Source organism: Chelonoidis abingdonii, chromosome 3 (genome assembly GCF_003597395.2).
Source record: "Chelonoidis abingdonii isolate Lonesome George chromosome 3, CheloAbing_2.0, whole genome shotgun sequence".
Lineage (NCBI taxonomy): Eukaryota > Metazoa > Chordata > Testudines > Testudinidae > Chelonoidis > Chelonoidis abingdonii.
Genome location: NC_133771.1, coordinates 84,404,153 through 84,426,828, shown reverse-complemented (window position 1 = coordinate 84,426,828; position 22,676 = coordinate 84,404,153). Strand labels below are relative to the sequence as shown.

The following is a 22,676-nucleotide window of genomic DNA, read 5'->3' as shown; positions in this document are numbered from 1 at the left end:
CACTGCTGAGTTCTTGGTTTTGTCCTTCCCTGTTCTTCACCAGTGCTCTGAATTTTTGTGCATTTAAACAATGTGTTATAAGCAGAATAATTTTGTAAACCAAAAATCAGGACTTTACAAGACTGCTTAAAAGGCAGGGAAGGGAAATAAACAAGCTGTTGGTTTGGTAACCTTACTGAACTTTCATAGTAAAGCCAATTAAACATATTCCTCTCATACACCTTACTAGATAATAATTCTCATTATGCCAGCTGAACTCATGAAACCATAGAATGACAGCAGAGCCTTGCTGATGGGTTTCCAATTATTAGTGCTAATTTTTGCTTCCTGAATTCTGCAAATTCACAAACAAACGCACAGTTAGCCAAATAAATTAAGGATTATCACAATTATGTTCTTTGTTCATATGCGTAAGCATTTAGGTTTACTTGAAGCACTTCATACTGCTCTAACAAATATTCTGCATTGTACATGGTATTTTGTAAAAGTAACTATGCCTTGTAACATGAAACCCAACCACAGTTTCTGCTGTTAAATCTTTGCTGAAAAGTGTGTGTGTGTGTGTGTGCGCGTGTGAGAGAGAGTGAGAGAGAGCGCACTCGCACGCAAGCGTTACTGTTTTGTGTATTAAGTGAAATGAGAATTAGTTAGGTTCTCTTGTACATTTTCTATGGATAAATATTCCAAAGACAGCTCATTTGACTTCTTGACTGGAAATGCAGACAAATAATTAACTCTTAGCAAAGCTTTATGTGAAATGGTAAACAGAAATGAACAAGAAATACTGAGGAATCAAGCATATAGTCCATTGGGAAGAGGATTGGTGATTATGTGATAGCTGATAATGCTGTCTTGCAAGTGTTTTGCATGCGTTTTAGTGTGCGCGTGCACACACACAGATTTGTGCATCTGGACTGGAGAGAGAGAGAGAAAAAAAGGGACTTCCAGAAATTTTCCTACACCTACCACAAGTTGAAACATGTTCAGTGGCCCAGTTTTATTTTTATCCTTGTACATTTCTCGTAGAGAGCTGAAAAAGGCAGATGTTCTTTCTCATCTTCCTCATCTACCTTCATTTACATCCATCTGCCCTTTCTAGAAAAGTTCATAGCAGTGTAACTGTAAAGTATATTTTAGCTCTTTCACAGTTTTAAAATGTCTTGGTCTTAATTAAAATATCTAATGAAATTCTCAGAATGTCTAGAAATCACTACTGCTTGAACTAGTCAACTTGAAACACTTACTATATTGGCTTCTCTGACATAGCAGATCCTTTTTTTATACATGTACTATATACAACATTTGATTCTTTCCCAATATATAAAGCATTAATATGGTTTATCATCCAGTAATTAATGGAAGACATTTTAGCATCATATTTTAGAAGTGTGCATGCACACATGCTTGTCTGAACACACTTTTTTGTTTTTTTAACTATTTTTTGCCACCTTTGGTTTCTGATCAGAGTGTATAGTATAAATTATGTCTCTAAAGGCTCAACTGTTATTAACAAGTAGAATTAAACTCAAAATCACAAGCCAGCAGAGGAACATTGATGATACTAAGACAACTCTGGGTTCTAGATCTCATACCAGACAGGAGCTGGTCCTGTGCCATAATCAAGATCAAAGAGACTCTTGCCATGCCATAGTGTAGCAGGATTTAGTTACTGTACTTTGTTGTTTGTTGGTAATCAAGGTTGCCAAGGACTGTAAACAAATCAGAAAAAATGCTACAGATCAAAAGCAGAAAGGAAGTTGGGCCTAAATTGCCAAAATCAGACACAGAACAAACATTTCAAACTTCTGTCCACAAGGTGTCCTTCAGCACACTCCTTGTGAACTGTGAGGATACTGTCTGAAGCTACCACATCATGTGGATGAACATGAGTCTGATAATGAGCTCTCCTCGCACAAGTAAGCTACAACTAAAAATGTTAAAAGATTTTAAAAAATCTTTGGATCTAAAATTTAGAACTTTGCGACAAAACAAAAATCTGTCTTCAAAATGTTTTTTGAAATATGTTTCTCTCTTTTAAAGCTATAGCCACTTCAAATCTCTTAATACTGCCACACACACTTATCTTTAATTACATTATCAAAAAAACAATATTTCTACAATAAAAACCAGTTTCTCATGTTAGACTTGTGATTTGAAATATCTCCTATGTGATATATATAAGCCATGCTCCTTCAGTGAGTTAAGACACTTTCACTCCATTTAGCGTGTGATACGATGAACACAATGCTTACGTGCTTAGCTAACCAGGTGCCAGCATTTAGCAGAGCAGACAGCTGCCACCTTGCAAAAAACAAGCTGCAGAATCTTCAATGGTCCTGTCCCATATTGTCTGCAAGGAAAGCACTGCTGTGTTTTGATTGGTGCATTATATGTAGATGTTAAAGAATTGCTTTTTATACTCTGCTTGAACTCACGTTTGTTCAAAAAGGCGATTTAAATGACAGTGTTCACCTAACCCAGGAAGGAAACACCATTGGAACTGACCAGGGTCCTAATGAATTACTGCTGGGGCAGGCAGGCTGCTGTATGCCTTCTATAAACACATCCGTGAGAAGTTGAAAAGCTTCAACACTTTCATGCTTCAGCTACCCCCACAGAAGCCATTCCACTAGATACTTTACGGGCAGCACCGACCTCTCTGCCATTTCAGCATATCCATCTTTGTCAATGGACTGGGTCACAGAGCACATCCTGACAAGTCATAGCTCCCAGACAAAAAACAGTATTCCTTAGATTCTCATTTTGAAATTAAAAAAAAAATTGAGGAGCATTTACACTCCTTTGTTTGGGCTGGGCGCAGTGAGGTAACCAATAACATTAGTTGTGAGAAAAGGGGATGCCCTTAAATAAATCTAATAAACTGTATGCTTTTTTCACCCGTGATTCAATCTATTACAGCATATTTTCATAATAATTATAAATGTAAATATGGAATGGTGGTTCACTTAGCATTTTGTTTTGAAACAGACAAACACTTTTATTAAATTGACTGGAAGAAAACTGCAGCTGAACCAAGACCTGCAGCTTGCAATTTATTTTTTAAAAGTGGTAAAGTGAGAGGAAATGCTTTGCGATTATATCGTCCTTAATTATCTAAGATAGAAATAAAAACACAGCTTCAGTGAATTATCTGTAAAAGAGCAAGTGCATGAGGTTAGCAAGGTGTACATTTAAAGCAGTTTATAATAGACTTGATCAAAACAGCTCGGAATCCAGCACTAATCCCCTTTGAAGAGTAGTCTTATTATAGAAAGTATTGCAGTAAGGATCTTATGCCACAGGTAATGGATTCTGTGAACTCCTCATAATTTATCCTTTTCCAGATTCAGTAAAAACAACAGGATAAATTGTGTGTTGATGGTCCCAAACGTCTAACTGATATTTTATACTAAGAAGTGCGTGTGTAGGGGGGGTGTTAATAAGATTGAGGTAGAAGGAAATTTCCTGAAAAACTGTTTTAAAAATTGTTATCTTAAAAAAAGATTAGTTACATGTAATATTGGAAAGTACACCTCTGCCCCGATATAACGCAACCCACCATAACATGAATTCAGATATAACGCGGTAAACCAGCGCTCCAGGGGGCGCAGGCTGCGCACTCCAGCAGATCAAAGCAAGTTCGATATAACGCGGTTTCACCTATAACGCAGTAAGATTTTTTGGCTCCCGAGGACAGCGTTATATCGGGGTAGGGGTGTATATCAGTTTATTTTTCATACATTTTTCATTAATTGCTAAAGTGGAGAAAAGAGCTAGCTGCCACATAAAAATATACAGCTGTCTTCATGTAAATCTAACAACTCCAAAATGTTAAGAGCAGAAGCATTTCATTTTAAAAAGATACTGATGTATATCGTGAGTTCATAGTGAAAAATGTGTCCTTCAAAAAAAAAAAAAAATCCCTGGGCAAGGTCCAAGAATAAACAAAAGTATGATGTGTCATGGAATCTCTTGTCATTTCAATAAAGTCTTTAAGGAGGAATTACTGAATTAGCAGAGCTACGAGATGCATCAAAAGGAAAAATAACCCACAAAAAACAACCCCTCCACCGCCAAATAAACTAACCAACCAACCAACCAAAAAACCCACTCAAGTCTGCACATACAAACACTATAGTATTCTTAGTCCCTTAAGAAATAGGTTAAAGAGTACAGATCTAACCATGAGAGCTTTAATATTTCATAAACCATGTACTGTATGTTTTGTCAATAAAATTTGCTTAGTGCTCACATCTTTCCTCAAGATAAAGGTGCAATCATTTCCCAAAGTTAACAGTGAAGACAACTCAGTTGCAAAATCCATAGGTCCATGTTCACATGCACACACACACACACACACACACACACACACACACACACAGAGCCCAATTCTTACCTCCACCGTTTGCAAATCCGGAATAACTATTAGAGTCATTAGAGTTACCCCGGGTGCCTCATCAGTGTAAGATCAGATTCAAACTCCCTTTATCTTCCCTTCTCCCTCCCCCATAAGGGTCCAATCCTTCAAACACTTATGCACAAAAAAACAGATTACTAAAATTGAAGGCAGAAGAGCAAAACAAAACCTTAAAATCGTCAGAAAAAGAAAGGTTTAGAGTCAATTAATAAAGATACTGTGATGAAAGTAACCGATGCGATCTGCAACTATTTCACTATGTTGAGAAGTGACTAGTGGATCACAAGCCTATAAATGAAGTCCTATAGCTTTAATAGATGGGGATAATCAGATTGGCTCTTTCATTCAGAGCTGCAGAATAAAATCAGAGGAATCAGAAGTTCCTTTTATTTCTCACTCTATGTGTTGCTCAGCACAAGCCAAGTACAATGGGGAACTTTGGTAAACAAAAAAAGGATGTTCTGTATTCAGACCCCCTGTAGTAAAAGGATCCCAATTGGACATATTTTATAAGAAAGAATTGGGAAAACCTTTTCAACAAATTTTAAAAAATTACAAATCAGAATGATCCTGAACTGCATATTCATGTCAGCAACCCAGAATGAATATAGAAATATGTTAATCACAGAGTTACAGCTTCATGTCCCAAACCACAAAAATATTTAATTAAAAAAAACCCCACAAACAAGGAGCAATTTTTGTTTTTTGCTTTTCTGGTTTTTTAAGCTTCCTTTTCCCCTTCAGATTTCTAGAGGATAACCTTTCTCCCCTCCACCTTGATGTTTAGCCTTAACCTGTTGCCAAACCACTATGCATTCTAGCCTGCCCTGTAGGGCTGAATTCTGCTGCATCGGTTTATTTCAGTTGAGGATTTGGCCCTATTTCTATAAACAGGATTAAACAAGCAAATGCATCTTCATAGTACTTATTTTGGGAGGACACATTTGATAGTTAGACAATAATGAATTTACATCCCTTTTTAGCTCTGTGGTCAGTATATTTAGCCATAGTAGTGACACAGGTAATAGCTGCTCCACCACAAATCGCAGGACAAGTTGAAATTAAGGGTTGTTCCTAGGATTATTACCCTGTTGAACATCACACCTAGCTATAATAGCTAGTGTATATGGAGTAAACACATGACCAATTGCTCATCCAGGCTCATTTTTTTCCAGCCCTTCTGAAACAACCATCAACAACGAATGTACCCGCTTCAGAGATAAGGATACTTGCATGTCTAGCTACAAGTAAAGGTATTGCCCCAGATAAACGATAGTTAATTCAAGGCATGCAGACACAGAATAGTATTATGTGAATCTTGCAATAGTTTTACCATCACTTCATTAATAGGTAGGCCAGAATTTTGAGAATTTAGGAAGTTGCAAATAAAGCAAATTCATTAGAAGAATAAAGTATCAGAGGGGTAGCCGTGTTAGTCTAGATCTGTAAAAAGTGACAAAGAGTCCTGTGGCTGTTAGTCTATACGGTGCCACAGGACTCTGTCATTTTTTAAAAGAATAAAGGAATTTCATAAAAGAAGAGAACAATGATTAAACACATTTCCAGGAATTATATATTTTTTTTCTTTTCAAAGCTACTGTACAACTGAGGCACTTTAATCTCTAGGCCAGAGGCAATGGATGGACTGGCCAACAGCAGTCTAGAAACTGGCACGCAGGATGACCCACACTTTAAACATGTAAGTTGCCTGAAGATTTAACTGTTTGCTAATTGGTACAGAACCAATTTTAGGGATGTGTGACTTAGCCATGGAAGTGATGGATTATTTGTTTACAGTTCCTTAAAGAATTATAAGGATTTGTCTAAAATGCCAGTGGCATTTTTTAAAGGTGGTTAGAGTGTGGAAGTGTAATGAACTGGTCACTTTCCAAAGCACTGTGATTTGGCTGTCAGGCTCCAACCTTCCCCAGCAGACGGCTGCTTACCTCTTTGCAGTTCGATGTATATTTGAAAGTCAAGTTCCTTGGCAAGGACGCCTCTGCCTGAGTTATGGTGCTTCCATCATCGCTGGGATCCCAGGGGTGATCATTTACAATGTATGTGCACTTCTCTTCAAAATCAGCCTCTGTCCACAGAGTCATGTCAGCATCCTCCATGTCCATTTTCATTGCCCACTCTGTCCCTTTCACCAGCGTTTGGGAACTCACAATGTCCGAGCTACACTGTGCAGCAGCCTGGAAAAGAAGAAAAAAATATTTTAATCCTCATTGTCCTTCAGTTTCTGTGGTTTCCTTTGAGACAGTGTGACTAATACAGCAGTCTGTGGCACTTTAAAAGCGTATGCAGTACAGTTGGTACAGCTGAGTAATAGCCAAAAAAAAAGCGGCATAAAACTATGTTGCCTTTACTGAAGCAATGTCTTAAAATGCCAGCCTTGGTAATAATAATAATAATAATAATTAATAATAATAAGGGAACCAAAAGAATGAGGGGAAATCCCTAAGATCAACATCTACATTACCTTTCTCAGATCCTTTTCTTAACACCTCACAGCAGAAATTCTGCAAGGCCAATACTGTACCCTAGAATATCTGGGGTCATGGCCGCGAGACCACTCAGTGCCTGTGGAAAAGCTGCCTCAGAAAAAGTGTCACAAACAAGGAGAGGAAGAGGAAGGAGCTGCTGTCTGCGTCTGAGCGAAGCTAAAAATGGAAAGCGCATGTTGGAAGAGCGGAACCCAGCCTAGCCTTTTCCAAATGGAGAAGCCTGAACTTTCCCACCGGCTTCCAACACACAAACAACTCTCAAAACAACCTGGCTCCCTTCTGACGTCCTCTTATCCTTTGGCATGGAAGGCTGAAAAAGCCGACATCCTGCCAACAGTGTTGCAGCAACAACTTTTCACAATTCACTGGAACACATTCACTTGGACCAATAAATAAATAAATAAATAAATAAATAAAAATTAAAAAAATCCTTATGTTTCTTTGTCTTGATGACATCTCACAGAATTATATGCTTAAGGCACTAGATAGAGTCCTTGTGAGAAAATTCCATCAAATCCTCGACTGCCTATTTCTATTTAGGACAGATACAATATCAGATTGACAGATGATGTTGTAATACCTATCTTTCTGCAAGATAAGTAGAACTAAAGAATGCAGTCGCTGTTTAAACTGGTAGTTGTAAATGGTTTTCAAATCCAGGATCAAAAACTCAAATTTTCCCTTTAAAAATATTCAACCATTATGGAATTTCCTCCCTTCACTCCTCTACCTCCTTCCCCCAACCCAAAATTAAAAAAAAATAGATTACAAGATAAAAAGAAACATTTTGAGGGGAAAGGACAGAGAACTTATCCCTGTCAATCTCTGACTCCTAGTTAAAATAAAACATCCAGTAACCACACCAAGACTTTCTTTCTGGATAATGTAGATTCATTTAAAAAAAGTTCTTTACAAAGTTTACCCCATTTATGCTGCATCACAACATTTAATTTTGACATATTTTTACAATAATGCCTCCCACTAGTTTTATAGAGTGTAAGAAACTGGTTCTTTAAGTTTTGGTCTAATTTATAGCCAAATCAAATCATCAGCTAAATATCAAGATGAAAATAAAGACTAATATCGAAACTCCAGTGAACTGACAGTTACATCTAGAAGTGAAAGGGTTAATATCTAGGTCTTCCAAATCAATGCAGAAAAGGTTAACAAGAAATGTTTGCTATTTATTCTAAGTGTTTAGATTAATATATTGAATGACACAGCACTAAAAAGGTCAATAATAGATCCAGGGGGAAACAAGGGAATCAAGTTCCTTACCAAGGTAAAGTCCACAAATGTTTCCAAAGAGAAGCTCCACGTTTAAGATAAGTCTCGCTCATATCTACCGAGTAAACATTTCTCTTCCTTCCACTGGGTATGTTAGAGGAAGACTCACTCACACCTAGAGAGTTAACTCCTTTTGCTGGTGCCTCTCTCTCTTTTTCTGTCAGACAGGTGCTGCTGCACTTACTGCACTGGAGGGCTGAGTGTTAACAATACTTTCAGTCTCTGTGTTAACTAGGCAGCCTGTTCCTTTCCCCTCCCTGTTTCAGATTTCCTATCCACTCATTTGATTTACTCACAGTCAGGGCTGCCAAAAGCAGGGGGTGGGGCTATACCTGCAACTCATAGGGAGATTAGCCAAGGGGAATTTTTTTCTTTCTGACAACATTTCACAGTTTTTTTCCTCTGACTGCATATGGATATTAGCATTCCCTTGGAGCCAGCCTTACTTCCACATGAAGCACACATATGACTTTAGTATTATTATGGCTCATCTAGTTTCTACTAGAAATTTACCCACTATTTTGAACTGTGAGGTCTGAAGGACACAGCTAATTTTCCCATCTAGATTAATTAAAGAGGTGCCATTAAACTAGCAAGTAAAGTCCTTTCCAGGTTAGAGAATATAAAAATATTGTTTAAAGCTTCCAACAAATAAATCTAAACAACTGTGGTATTTTACTTGATACAGTTCAGGAGTCCAATGATTTAAATTATTTCTTACAAAACATGAGGGCTACAAGTTAATTCTACGTTTAAATCTCTTTACACTGATATTTAGTAAGGAAGTTAGGAAAAATACATAAATTTTAAAAAAGATAGCTGCTTCCTCCATTCTAAGTAATAAATTGGGAAGCTTATTAAATATTTACAAAACAAAACATAGTAAAAAAAAATTCATGCACCAAATTTTAAGTACAATATGTACAAAAAAAAAAATAATCAGCCCTAACCTTGTATTAGACAGTATTCAAGTGGAGTGTGCTGCTAGTGGAAGGAGGATTGGTATACTAATTAGTGGGCCCTGAGCCCTTGTCAATTTTTTCCTTCTCTCCAAGTCAGTGTGTGACTGAAGGAAGGACATCCTGTGATGATGGCATACAATGTCCTGTTTGTTTATTATTAAGAGCATTCCTGCTTCTCATTACAAAACAACCAGATGCCTTACTTCCTTCAAGTGGTCCTGTCTCTTCAGTGAGGAATCCTCTAGATTGGAGAAACAATGATGCACAATTCCATTTATAGTCAGCCACCCTATTACAAAACACCAGTTGGCTCACTGAAGGGCAAGTCTCCTACTTTTCCTTCTTGCCTCATATCTGCAGACATGTTTATAATTTCTTTCCTTTTACTAAGGATGCAGCATGTTTTACTTCCCCCGCCCCTCACAAACACATATTTATGTGTTTAGGCCTATGCGGATGTTTCATATTTCTTTTCAGAAAAATACTATTTTGTGAAATCTCACGTGTGTACACACCTCCCTCTAACCATCACCCCACCCCCCAGTTCTGCTGATAAAAGAAGGGTGGAAAGGATTATTTGCCTCTCTAGGTTTTGCAATGCTGAGAATAGTATATCTGTGTAAAGACCTTCCACATGTTCTAATGCAGAACTCATGCCACTGGTAGGGCATGTAAGTAGGGCAACTGCTGTGAGCGAGTGTCCTGGCTTAACTGCTACCAGTGTGTAATGCCACAAGAGAAGTGGCAAGGGCACTGGTGCTGATGGGTATAAATGTAATTGGATATATAGGGTATAACCAAGGCACATCCAAAATGAGGTCTAGGGAAGCTCTGAAATAGGAAGAGGAGAAATCCAGCCTACTTGATTGGGTTAATTAACTGATGCTGAGTCACACCACATAGAACAGAAAAACAATGTAGTCATACTGAAGTGGTTCTTTGCACACGCACACATGCACACAAAATCTGAGATGCAGATGTTTCAGTGTTTTCACTTCCTTATCAGCATAAAAACACCCCTGTGTGTTCTAAGGTAACCCACACACAATTCAAGGGCTGATCAACTTAAAGTAAAAGAAAACTAGGGACAGGTAAGTCTGCCTCAAGGAAATGAGGCTACTTTTTCAGTGAGGAAGAGGAAGGAGAGAGATTGAATCAAACCAAATATTTATTTGGATGACAGGAGGATGCCACCAATCCAAATCAGTTTTAATCCACCTTCAGAGATGATGGAGCAGGCTGGAATTTATGGAGCATACGCACTTCAAATAGTTTTGTGGCACTGAGCAAAGCAACCCTGAAATTAGCTCCAGGTGTTTTAGCAGAACTAAGAAAGGCCTGAGAGCAAAACTACAGTAGTTTAGGAGATGAGATTTCACTTTCATGTAGGTCTTGTTCTAATGATTGGGAATAAAACTAAATACGCTTCTCATGTTAAGGAAAACAGAGATGAACATAAAGACGAACAGTAAAGATTTTGTATTAAAGTAACAAGCATGAGGAAACTTTACCATGAAAAAAAATAGACATTGACCTTCTGACCTTCCTCCCTACAGAGACACATAAAAAGCCATCTTACTCGACTGGCAGTTTGCTGCATTTGTATAGAAATCGTTCATAGCAGTAGCTGCTGCTATTGTCTGGAATTTGCAATCTCAAAATGTTCATTTCAAAAAGAACATTTTTAGTCATATTTTCATTTTTTCCCCTCTCGCTCATAGAAAACCTCAATTACCTTATTAATCAGCATTTCTCAGGCAGATCTCTCTTGCAGTAGCTCTCAGCCTGGCAACAAATCATGAATGGCCCTAACAGCTCTGATCTCAGAAATCCCCATCCATTTCCTTTGATGCTATCACCACTTCAGCTCAACAACAAACTGATGCTACTCAGCTTCAGCTGCTGTGTTATTTTCTCTGTGTCTGTGAGACTGTGTAAGTAAAGAGGAAAGGAGGGAGGGAGAGTGAGTCTGAGAAGCTGGCTCCAGTGGAATAAACTTCTTTAGAAAGTTGAAGGGGAGATAAAAATGCACACAAGAGATTAAAGCATAGTCATTTTCACATCTTCCCCTTCCTTACCAAAACAAAGGTCAGAGGCAGATTGACCACATCAATAGTAATAACCAGACCCAACCCCATTTCCCACTTCCTGTATGTAGACATCTTCACACCGGTAAACATTTGGGGACCAACTGTGGTTATTACTCTGAAGAAAATAACTGGGGCCTTTGGAGCACTACACATTTCTTGTAAGTTGCTTTAGAAGTAAGGTCCAAAGAAGGATTTCTTCCATATTCAAGTTGCTGTTCCTCTTAGTTCTCCCACTCAGTTTTACCTGCATTTTTTTAAAACCTGACCAGAAGCTGATACAAAGGAAGGAGAAGTGGTCACCATGCAGTGAAATTTGCAGTTGTTAAAATTAAAACCTGGTACTCTCACTGCATACTATCCTGACCTTGCAGAAGCACACTTATAGGCTTAAAATATGATCTAAAGAGGCTCTTTCTACATCCTAGACTACTTTAGTGTGATGCTGCCTACAAGGATAGAAATTAAATTTAATTTAAATCTACATGGAGTGTTTTTGCCAGAAGTTTAGTCTGGCATGTATTGTAGCTGGGAGGCTTTTGAATTAATATATACAGCTTTCAGGGATGGCCTTTAATTACAGAGAACGTTGGTCATTACCTTGAAAGACTTCCAAATTCCTTTCCTTTTATTTCTGACTCTTCAGTGCAATAACAAGAGAAGCACTATTGGGTTTGCTCTCAGTTATAGCTTGGTGCAAGATTGAATCTCTCTCTTTATTTCAGTGTTCTGCCACCTATTTTAAAAAATCCCCCTTTAAAAAAATTCAAATTAAAATATTTTATTACTTCTTGTTCTCACTTGGGCTTTATTAAAACCAAATATAGTGCAGATTACTTAGGATCAAGTCAAAACAATCCTTATCAACCACTTATGGGAAAAGGTTCCTCTCTTGAAGCAGCAAGAAGCCAGAATCAATGCCTCAGAGACCTTCAGTGGGGGAAAGAGATCAGCCTGAATGGGGCTACTTTTGTACATCTTTTTCCTAGTGGAGGGCAAGAATTAGCTGTGAAAGGCATCCCCTTTATGTCTGTCTGGTGTGGGTGCACTGGAAGGGAAAGAAGATGGGCTGGAAGAGGCTATCCCTCTGTAGTTTTCCCTTCTGCAGACGAGGGTGAGGGTGTTGGGGAAGAAATCTCAGGGGAGACCATGCCATATGACTTCTCTTTTAGTGTTAGGATGGGGAGAAGGAAATAGAGTTCTGGGTAGTGAGGGAGAGAACAAGGAGAAAAAAGATTGAATAAAAGGACCAATGTCCATATCCCATAAGGGATGGAAGATGTATCACAGGGGAGGTATCATACACGTGGGTAGGGTGAGCAGATAGCAAGAGTAAAAAAATCAGGACGGGGGTGGGGAGTAATAGATGCCTATATAAGAAAAAGTCCCCAAAATCAGGACTGTCCTTATAAAATTGGGACATCTGATCATCCTACATGTGGGAGCTTCTCAGAGGGAGCACATATACTGGGGGATGACTGTCTTGGGAGAGTAGGCATATGCTAAACCCAGCAAGGCTTTTTTCCTAACTTTAAGCTTATGATTTTTTTCAGGATCCATTCCACACAGCCCCCAGTAAGTAAGTAACAGTGACTTAAACTACAGTGTGGCAGAGCCTAGTTTTCCTTCCTGTTCAATTTTGCTTTTATTTAAACTAGTGCAGGGGTTCTCAAACTGGGGGTTGGAACCCTGAGGGGGTTGTAAGGTTATTACATGGGGGAGTCACGAGCTGTCAGCCTCCAAGCCAAACTGCGCTTTGCCTCCAGCATTTATAATGGTGTTGAATATATAAAAAAGTGTTTTTAATTTATTAGGGGGGTCACACTCAGAGGCTTGCTGTGTGAAGGATCACTATATAAAAGTTTGAGAACCACCGAACTAGTGCTTAGGCAGCCAGATACTGTGGGGACAGACACATTGGAGAAAAAGAGACAGATCCATTCTTCTTGCAGTGAATGAAGCTATGCTAGTTTATACCAGCTGTGGAGCTGGTCCCCAGAGTGTGATTCAAAACAGGTTAACACCACAAAAAATACACACCGTAAAGGAGCTTAAAGTAGAAATAAACTCATTTATGGCTGAAGGGATCTGAAGTTGCAACTATATGCTTAACATTGAATGGCAACAAGGGCTCTAAAAAAGATGGACTTGCACTTGCTATTCACTATAAAGCATATAGTTGCCTCTTCATATTCAACAGTGGTAAAGTGAGTCTTCATTCTTGTGTACTTGATGTGTGCAGGGTGGAGTGGGAAGAAGAATTCATCTGCTATTAAACACAACAAATAGTTGACACCTTATCCTTCTTTGAATGTTGTAATGTTTACTTTGCAAAACCCAGGAAAGCTTTTAGAATAGAGAGAGCAGAGAGACTCTTAAGCCATGTGTCCTTGCTTATCTGCTCTTTATCAACAGGCTATTGTTTCCTGATGGGACTCTTCGAAGTAGGTGGAACAAGGGGGTTAATGTTCAATAGATATCTCTCAGTTCCCCTAAAGGAATACTGCTGCTGACAGAACAGCAACACTAGGCTCTCAGCTATTTCCTGCAGAATGCAACAAATCAAAGAAAAACCAAGAGCTGACGCTATTAAAAAAAACAAACAAAAAAACACAACTAGTTTTAAAGACAGACATTGTCCTTAGGAGAGATAATCCCACAATAGAGAGTCCATTAGAGGTATTAAGGCATTGGCTGCGGCCTGATCTACAAGAAGGGCTCTGTCCTGACAATAGACAATTAAAGCCGATAAATCTGCACTACTTGTTGCTGTTCTAATTCCTCGTAATTGTATGCGACTTGTCCCAGCCTCCTGCGCACAGGGCTGAAGCATGCTTCTTTAATCTCCAGAGTACCTGACCTAGTTCCTATGTGGTCTTTTCAGGACCTGTTTTCTTCCCATCTGGACCTCTTTCCTCCTCCACTTCCCCTCCTCTAAACACTGAGGAGGGTTAGTGTAGAGGGCAAGGAAAACATCAGAACACAGCACCCAGATCAATAATTCTGAAGCTCCAGACAATGCACTAATCTGCAATAACAGCTAATCATGCTCAATTTGGCACACCCGTGATTAAACTCTACTTTTCATTAGGCTCAACAAGCGGAGCAGACGCACACTGACAATTCAAATCACTATATCAATCTTAGCTGCCAAACTTGTGGGTATTTATGTGGGCTTCAGAGATGCAATTTGTAGCTACTGTCTTGCTTATTTTGTTGACATTACCAGGCTGAATGCCTTGCCTAGATTCTTTTCCTCATAGATGGTACAACTCCTGTCTAAGTTTCTTTTTTTTAAAAAAAGGAAAAGGTCTTGTTGGACTAGATGCCGGAATGACTGAATAAAATCTATGTCCTGCATTCTGCAGGAGGTCGGACTATGTGATCGGAATGGTCCTTTCACGGTGTTGCCAACTCTCACAATTTAATCATGAGTCGTATGATATTTGGCGTTTTGCTTAAAGCCCCATGTCATGTTATTACAAGAGACTCAAATATTTTTTTAAGTATGCTTCTAGCCCTCCTGTGGCAGAGAAAAGTTTGAAAATGTGAATGCTAACGACTCAAAGAGCAATGTTGAAAAACCCCACATCAAAACAAAAAAAAACCCTAACCCTCATGAGTTTTCAGCCAATCTCATGAGTTTTTAGGCCCTGACATGGTTTTTGAACACTCGAAGTTGGCAATATTATTTCTGTCTTTAGAACATTCAGAGTTAACATCCCTTAAAATCATTTTGATAATGATCTTTCACTCACCCACACAGAGCTGGTTTCTGCCTCACAACAATTTCATCTGTTAAAATATCTAGCAGATCCTCTTTTACCTCTTCACAAACTGCCCTAAAGGCCTCACTCAAGAGTTTTCCACATTCTATATGTAAAATATAACACTAAATTCCAGAACTCTTAGGGTATGGCTACACTTGCACTTCAAAGTGCTGCCGCGTACTCCACATCCTCTATGGGTGCAGCTTGCAGCCCTGGGAGCCGCGCTCCCAGCGCTGCGGCACTGTTTACACTGAGGGTTTACAGTGCTGTATCTTGCAGCGCTCAGGGGGGTGTTTTTTTCAAACCCCTGAGCGCGAAAGTTGCAGCGCTGTAAAGCACCAGTGTAGCCATGGCCTAAGAGGCCGACCTCACTCTTCAGGGGTCTCTGTCTGTTTAACTTTAACTTTAGCTTATCATCCTTGTATTAATGCAAGTAAGCGTTAAAACTGGAGTCCAGGTTACCCTTTAGAAAACAAAACAAAAACTAGAGTGTAGATTGTATCAGCTGAACGCAGGAAACAGCTACTCCAGTAATATTAATTAATTCCTAAAGTATTTGGAGACAACTTGAAATAAGTCAGTAGAGTCCCTCTCCTGACAGCCCTTCCTTAGACAATTTCTACTTTTAAGATGCTGATGCTTTCCCTTTTGCTTGTAATCTTATACCTAGTTCAAAACATACCAGAGGCCCCCACAAAATAATTTATGTCATCCTAAACAAACGAAGCCTTTGAGATTTCAGTTTAGGATATTGCACATGTCCACTTAGTTTTTCATTTTAGCATATGTAGCTATAACAAACAACAAAACACCCCAACAAAAAGCAGGACAGTAGCAGATTGCAGTACAGAAAGCTATCAATTTTTTGTTGCCCTATACAATAACAGTTTGGCATTGCAAAGAAAGATGACAAACTTTTCTTAGAGAGGACTAAATCAGTCCTTATACTAGGGGCCTGCCAACTGCTAGAATGGAAACAAAATATTACAGATAATTCACTTTTCATGATAAAGCATAACAGGCAAGCATGCAGCACCCAGCAGGGGCACAACTGATAAAACTGTGTCAAACACAAGCCATTTGTCAACCAGGGAGGGAAGGGATCAAGCTGAAAGAGGGACTCAGATTTATCTAAATAATAAATAGATTTATCTGATGCAACACATTAACTAGTATAAATGCTAAGGAAAAAGTAAACATTTGCCCACCAGTATCTCCAGTAAGCAAAGAAAAGCCTCTGATTTCCAAACCTACTCCAGTCACCCAACCACCAATTGTCATAGCTGCAACAGTAGCATTTTCTTCTCTTGTATTATAATACCATTTAATTCATGTCACTAAAAGAGTGCATTGAAAGCATACATTATGATTAAACAAAACACAAGAGTGTGACTCCTCTGCTGTTCTAGTCTCCTCCCTTCACCCAATAATGCCGCCTGGCAGCAAACAAGTACAGTAACATACCCTAAGAAGAACATATAATTGTTATATAATAGTCTACTTATAGTTCAAACTAATCAATACAATATCAAGCACTACAGACTTTTTGGAAGTTACTTTTCATTATAACTCATTCTAAACTATTACAATTATTTAATGAAGTGTCTCTTTGCTACAGTAACGGTGATAAGGAAAAATGGTTAAAGGAAATATGCAATGCCAATATAGATCAATAGCTACATATAAATCAAACTAACCCTAGCAACTCAGTAATATCAAGAGTTGATATCACAGCACATCATTTAGCAGGCCTCTCTAACACAAAACTAATCATGAAACTAAGAAACTAACATTAAAATAGGTAGTCATAATGCTACACAATATTAGTTAATGCACAAACTCAAATACAAAACAACACATTTCCTTGTTTAGCAGTACCCCCATGTACCTACCTGGAACAGGTTCCCAGTCTCCAGTTCATACATCCCAGGATTTTAGTCCCTATGGAATGTCTGTCACTCACATGCACACCCACATACACACCACATCCATGCTCTCACTCTCGCACACTCATTCTCATCTAGCCCTCCCTGAAACAGCTTCTAGGACTTTAGAATTTCCTCTTGCTAGCAGGTTTCCCCTCCCCTTTACATCTACTCCACCCCATGCAGTAATTAGGCTTAGCAAGAGCAATTAACAAAACAAACTCCTCTCATTCCGGTGGCCTGATAATTTTGATTGTCATAATGTTTTAAGATATGCAAGATGGTTTAAAATGAAGGTAAATTAAAACATTGTACAATACCCTTTTGGCACCTAATTGCCCCCATTGTTTTATATGAACAATAGTTCTTATTTCACACTTTAAAATATCTGCTCTGAATGTAGAGCTTTAAAATGCCTTTGTTGGCTCAACTGTCTCATACTATTGTTTTCACTGATATATTAGTGTACAGTTGCCTTGCCTATTATGCACACTAATACACATATGCTACATATTTTTTCTGTATTGAACTATTCGGTGACCCAAAAATATAACGTGAGATGTAAAATACGGGTTGCAGTTTGAGTAGCTGTCCTTTTCCCTATCTGTTGACCTATGGCACAGCACTGACGGCTAATGCCTCAAAAATTGTTATGCTGGGTTTGCTCCTGCTTTCCATTCACTTTCCACCAACACTTTAGCTGAATGTCAGGAATGTCACAAAAACATCAAATAGGGACTGATTTAATGCCCAGTGAAATTGATGAAAACCCCTCCTTTGATTTCCTTGGGTTCTGGATCAGGCTCATAGAGAATATTTGCCCAGAACAAATCTTGAATTAGTAAATGTGTATTTGAATTAAAACAAAATTCTAGAAGTGACGCTAATGCAATCAGGAAACAGAAACAACATATCAGTGTGTCCAGCCAAAACTAAGACAGTTCAGATTTTTAATACAGTACATGCAACAAACTGTTCACAAATACCAGCAGACCAAATGAAGTTTTTTAGCTAAATTTTTGAATAAAGGTGTGAAATCTGTAATCTGCAAAAGTAAAATTCATGAGCAGAAGGAAAGACCAGAATTGAATAAGTGGTCTGTTATGTGACATTTTCTCAACTCCAATTTTATATAAACTGAATGAATATTCTAGATTCCAATTATATAGCTACTTCATTCAGTTTATATCTTTTAAGATGCAATCTCACCAATTATTTAAACTACAGCAACAAGTGAGATAAAAAATAAAACGAACAAAGCTAAAGTCCTTTTATAAAGGATTTATTACTACACTCATTGCTCCAAGTGTACAGCTTCTAATATGATAGGTATATTTCTCTAGTTCACTGATTTAATTTCCATTGGAAGTCAACATTATTTGCACAAGGGTATTTTTCTGAGCAGAAAGACATGAACAAATGTAAAAGCAGCAGAGAGTCCTGTGGCACCTTATAGACTAACAGATGTATTGGAACATGAGCTTTTGTGGGTGAATACCCACTTCGTCGAATGCAACAAAATGTGACTTCAAAAGGTTTCAACATAGAGCACATTGCAAAAACACAGAGGAAGAACTTTCAACTTCCAGAAGTTAATTTTTCTCCTTCATCTGCCTTCTTGCCTTGACTCAATGTTATATAAAGACATTGAATGAGCCATCAGATTTGTAAAACAATATAAAAAGCCATGTTATATAATAAGATTACACAAAAAAACTACATCAAAAGAACATTATTAAGGTCGCTAAGCTCTGAAAAGTTAGGAAATGCCGGATATACAGCTGCATGTGTAACTTTAATTCTTTGCATACATGTATATGATAGTGCTCAATTAAATCAGCAGCTTTTCAAAATTTTGTTTTCTCCTTGCTACTCAGTGTATGGCCTTATTTAACTGCACACTATTCAAACCATGCTATGAAGATAGAATTATAAATTTCCTTCTGAGCTTTATGACACTTGTCACTATAGTAGTTGAGTGCATCAAAAATATCAATGAATTTATTTTCGCAATATCCCAGGAAAATGAGGGAATATTATTCATTATTAATTGAGCAAGGATGCAGAAATAAAGGTAAAAAGTATCCACTAACTTTGAGTGCTCAAGCTGAGATGCCTAAAACCTGATTTTTTAGAGTACTTAGCAATATGTAACACTTCATACGTTCAAAGCACAGCTCCCACTCACTCCATGAGCAGCTGTGAGTGCTCAGCACTTCAGCAAACCAGACACCATTCCCAGTTTCTCCTTCCTCACCTACAAGGTCCTTGTCCCCTGTCTTCTTGCCCGGCCACTCCCAAGTCCCCCCCACCTCCCCGCAGCTCATTTAATAAATTTCTCTACTGCATGCTGACCTCCACCTGTCCTCCCCACTCACATTCTGCATCCTTCCAGACTCCCAATCCCAATCTTCTTCCCCAGGGCTCTTCATTCAATCCCAGCGATCCCTCCCTTTCAGCTCATTGCCTCAGTCTCTTTGTTCGGACAGTCCCAATTCCCCCCTTCACATCTTGGCTTTCTCAGATTTGTCTTCCCTCTCCCTCTCCTCCTTTCTCCTGCTCCATTGGCTCTCAGTCTCCTCACCCAGCCAGTCATGTTCCCCTGGCACCGCATGCAATCTCAGTCTTTCCCAGCCCCCGTTCTTGCCCCACTACTGGCTTTCAGTGCCCCCTGCCCCCCAGCTCCTAGTTTCTGTCTCCTTGCCCAGCCAGTTAGAGTTCTCCTCCTGGCTTCTGGTCCCAGTTTCTGTCCCCAGTGGTTGGTCCCAGTCTCCATGTCCACCCAAACTCAGTCTCTTCCCAACTCCCAGGTCCCTCTCCCCGAGTCTGCCAGTCTCCAGTCCCAACTTCCATCTCTCCAACCCCCTGGCTCCTTGTCCCATTGTATTCTCCCCTCCACATCTGGCTCTTTTCCTCTCTTCATAAAATGATTAGGGGTTTGGAGAGGGTCCCATATGAGGAAAGATTAAAGAGGCTAGACCTCTTCAGCTTGGAAAAGAGGAGACTAAGGGGGGATATGATAGAGGTATATAAAATCATGAGTGATGTGGAGAAAATGGATAAGGAAAAGTTATTTACTAATTCCACAATACAATAACTAGGGGTCACCAAATGAAAATTAATAGGTAGCAAGTTTAAAAAATAAAAGTAAGTTCTTCTCACACAGTGCACAGTCAGCTTGTGGAACTCCTTGCCTGAGGAGGTTGTGAAGGCTGGAACTATAACAATGTTTAAAAGGGAACTGGATAATTCATGGTGGCTAAGTCCGTAAATGGCTATTAGCCAAAAAGGAAAGAATGGTGTCCCTAGCCTCTGTTCATCAGAGGATGGAGATGGATGGCAGGAGAGAGATCACTTGATCATTGCCTGTTAGGTTCACTCCCTCTGGGGCACCTGGCATTGGCCACTGTTGATAGACAGATACTGGGCTAGATGGACCTTTGGTCTGACCCAGTACGGCCGTTCTTATGTTCATTTGAATCAGGCAGCTTCCTCCTCCTCTTCTCGTCCTGGGCCTAGTGAGAGTCATTGACAGGACAGAAGTCTCCCTGCTCTCTGTTCAGGTGCCCGGACCAGACCCAACATGGTCCATAGCAGCACAGAGGTGCAATTGCAGGGAAAGTCCTAGTCAGCACTGGGCTGGAGCATACCTTGTGCAGATAGAATCTTTGAGGAATTTAGCTGCTAAAATCTAAGAAGTTGCTACTGGGCATGAGTGAACTGCAATTTTTCAGAGGCTTATAACTTGGCCAAATTTGGGTGGATTTTCAAGGGGATGTCAAAAGACACATCCCTGACACGACGGCTACCTCCCTGTCAAGTACCTGTTCCAAAGCATGGATACAATGTGCTTTTCTTTAGCTCTGAGAAATGACTGAACCAGTTTGGCTGAAATAGCCCCCCAAAAGCCCGTCAGCTTGAGGCAGACTCCCAGCACGAAAACTTTCAGACAAAATGGTTAAAAATTAACAAAAAAGTTATAAACAGCTGAAAGCAGGGTTTTACAATGGGAAGTGCTGGGAAATCTTAATAATAGGTGGTTCTACCAGTCCTGTCTACAACATAGCATGTTATAGATTATTTCTCCACCACCACACACACACACACACACACACACACACACACACTTCTCTTTTTTACGTGAATGATAATATGAGCAGAATATATAGATCACATATAAGAACTTGGATATATACAAATCTAGTTTCCTCAGGCTGCTATCCTTCTTTCTATAGTTCCACTTAAACACACTAGAATTAGATTAGAATTAATTTAAAGTACTGCATGGTTCCATACACAGATATAGTAGACGAAGCTCTCCGTCCCAAGGAGTTTGCAATTTAGCCTTATAATCCTGTAATGACTATTGTGGACTCATGCACAGCCCCATTGCTCAGCATGGGCATAAGAACCAACTTGCATGAATCAAATTGCAGAATTGAGGCCTTAGTAATTCAATCTTCTGTTAATAGTTATAAAATATACTCATGCACTAATTTCTGCTTTGTTTAACCAAAAATGTTTAAATATTAATTTTAAAAAAAGTTTTTTCTGTGCATGCCAGAGGATTCCCAAAATACACCTAAAACCAGTAAAATTTAGAAAAATCAGTGTCCCTGAACTGATCATAGAGGAAGGAAGTGCAGTCAAAGTGTTAGTAAAGTAAGATAATACATTTCTTGAAATGAATGAAAATCCAGTAGCGCACATCCATTTTGGTAAACCAGTGTCCTAAAATACCCAATTTTGCCATTAAAATGATCAATTAAAAAGAGTTTCAAAAGTTTAGTCTGAGATAGTTTATCCTGAATATTCCTCCTACAAAATTCTCAGCATTATTTTCCCACAAATCAAAGAACTGGGAGTAAGGAAAGCTAGCATCCAGTGCTCATTTCTTCCTTCCCTCTTAGCCTACCGCCACAAGATGGCCACTTCCTATCCACAATCCATTTCAGTCAAATCTGTACATAAAACAGGACACATTTTCTGGGCAAGCTCAAGTCTTTACATGGAGAGCATCACTAAGAATCAGTGTGGGAAACGTATGAAATATTAAAACCATCCTATTTTTTAAAAAAAATCCTAAATTTTCCCCGCAATGTCTCTGTTCTCATTTATTTTGGGTTAACATAACTTTGACTCTTGAAATAGATGCATAAATATAAGCAGAACCACAAATGCAAAACAAAAACAATAAGGTGATCTGCGAGTGCCTCCCAAGAGGACAGTTCTGACCCAAAATGTGATATTTTAGATTAAATATGCTTCTCCTACTTTAGAAATTGGAGACAGGGAGGGCAAAAGGAGAAAACAAAGCAATAAGTCCCCAGGAGAATAAAGATCAAACTTTAGGTGGTTTCCCCAAATCTGAATTTCTTTGGTTTTCTTTGTATGAAGACCCCACCTCCAGCCTTGTCTTCCTTTCTGACCTGTACAACTTCAAACAGGTCCACGCCCCTGTATTCAAGTAATAATTTACTCTTTAAATAATCCAGAGCTAAATATTTTCTATATGCCCATCACTGTAGTAACTGCCCTATCCTTCCTATTATGAGGTCCAACAGATCAGACAGCGTTTGCTGGTTCTTGCCTTTACACCCCTCATGTGAGTGTCACACACTCTGACCTTCTCTAGTTAGGTCCACGCTAATCCACCTCCTCAGCAGGGTTAGTCACAGAGCACCACTGCTCTGTACCATCCATTAGCTGCCAGTTCCTTTC

General features: G+C 39.0%; 1 protein-coding gene across 2 annotated transcripts in view; it reads right to left on the bottom strand.

Moving 5' to 3' along the window:
• Nucleotides 1–22,676, bottom strand: part of PRDM1 (PR/SET domain 1) — a 119,187-nt gene that overhangs the window by 19,578 nt on the left and 76,933 nt on the right. The window contains exons 1-2 of one of the 2 annotated variants that reach the window (XM_032783580.1): nt 8,203–8,273; nt 6,364–6,612 (exon numbers count right to left, since the gene is read on the bottom strand). In XM_032783580.1, coding sequence (XP_032639471.1) covers nt 6,364–6,546 — 183 coding nt within the window. In that variant the 5' untranslated portion in view covers nt 6,547–6,612; nt 8,203–8,273. Of the gene's footprint in view, nt 1–6,363; nt 6,613–8,202; nt 8,274–22,676 lie in introns of those variants that run through there. The other variant, XM_075063859.1, reaches the window with a different exon arrangement.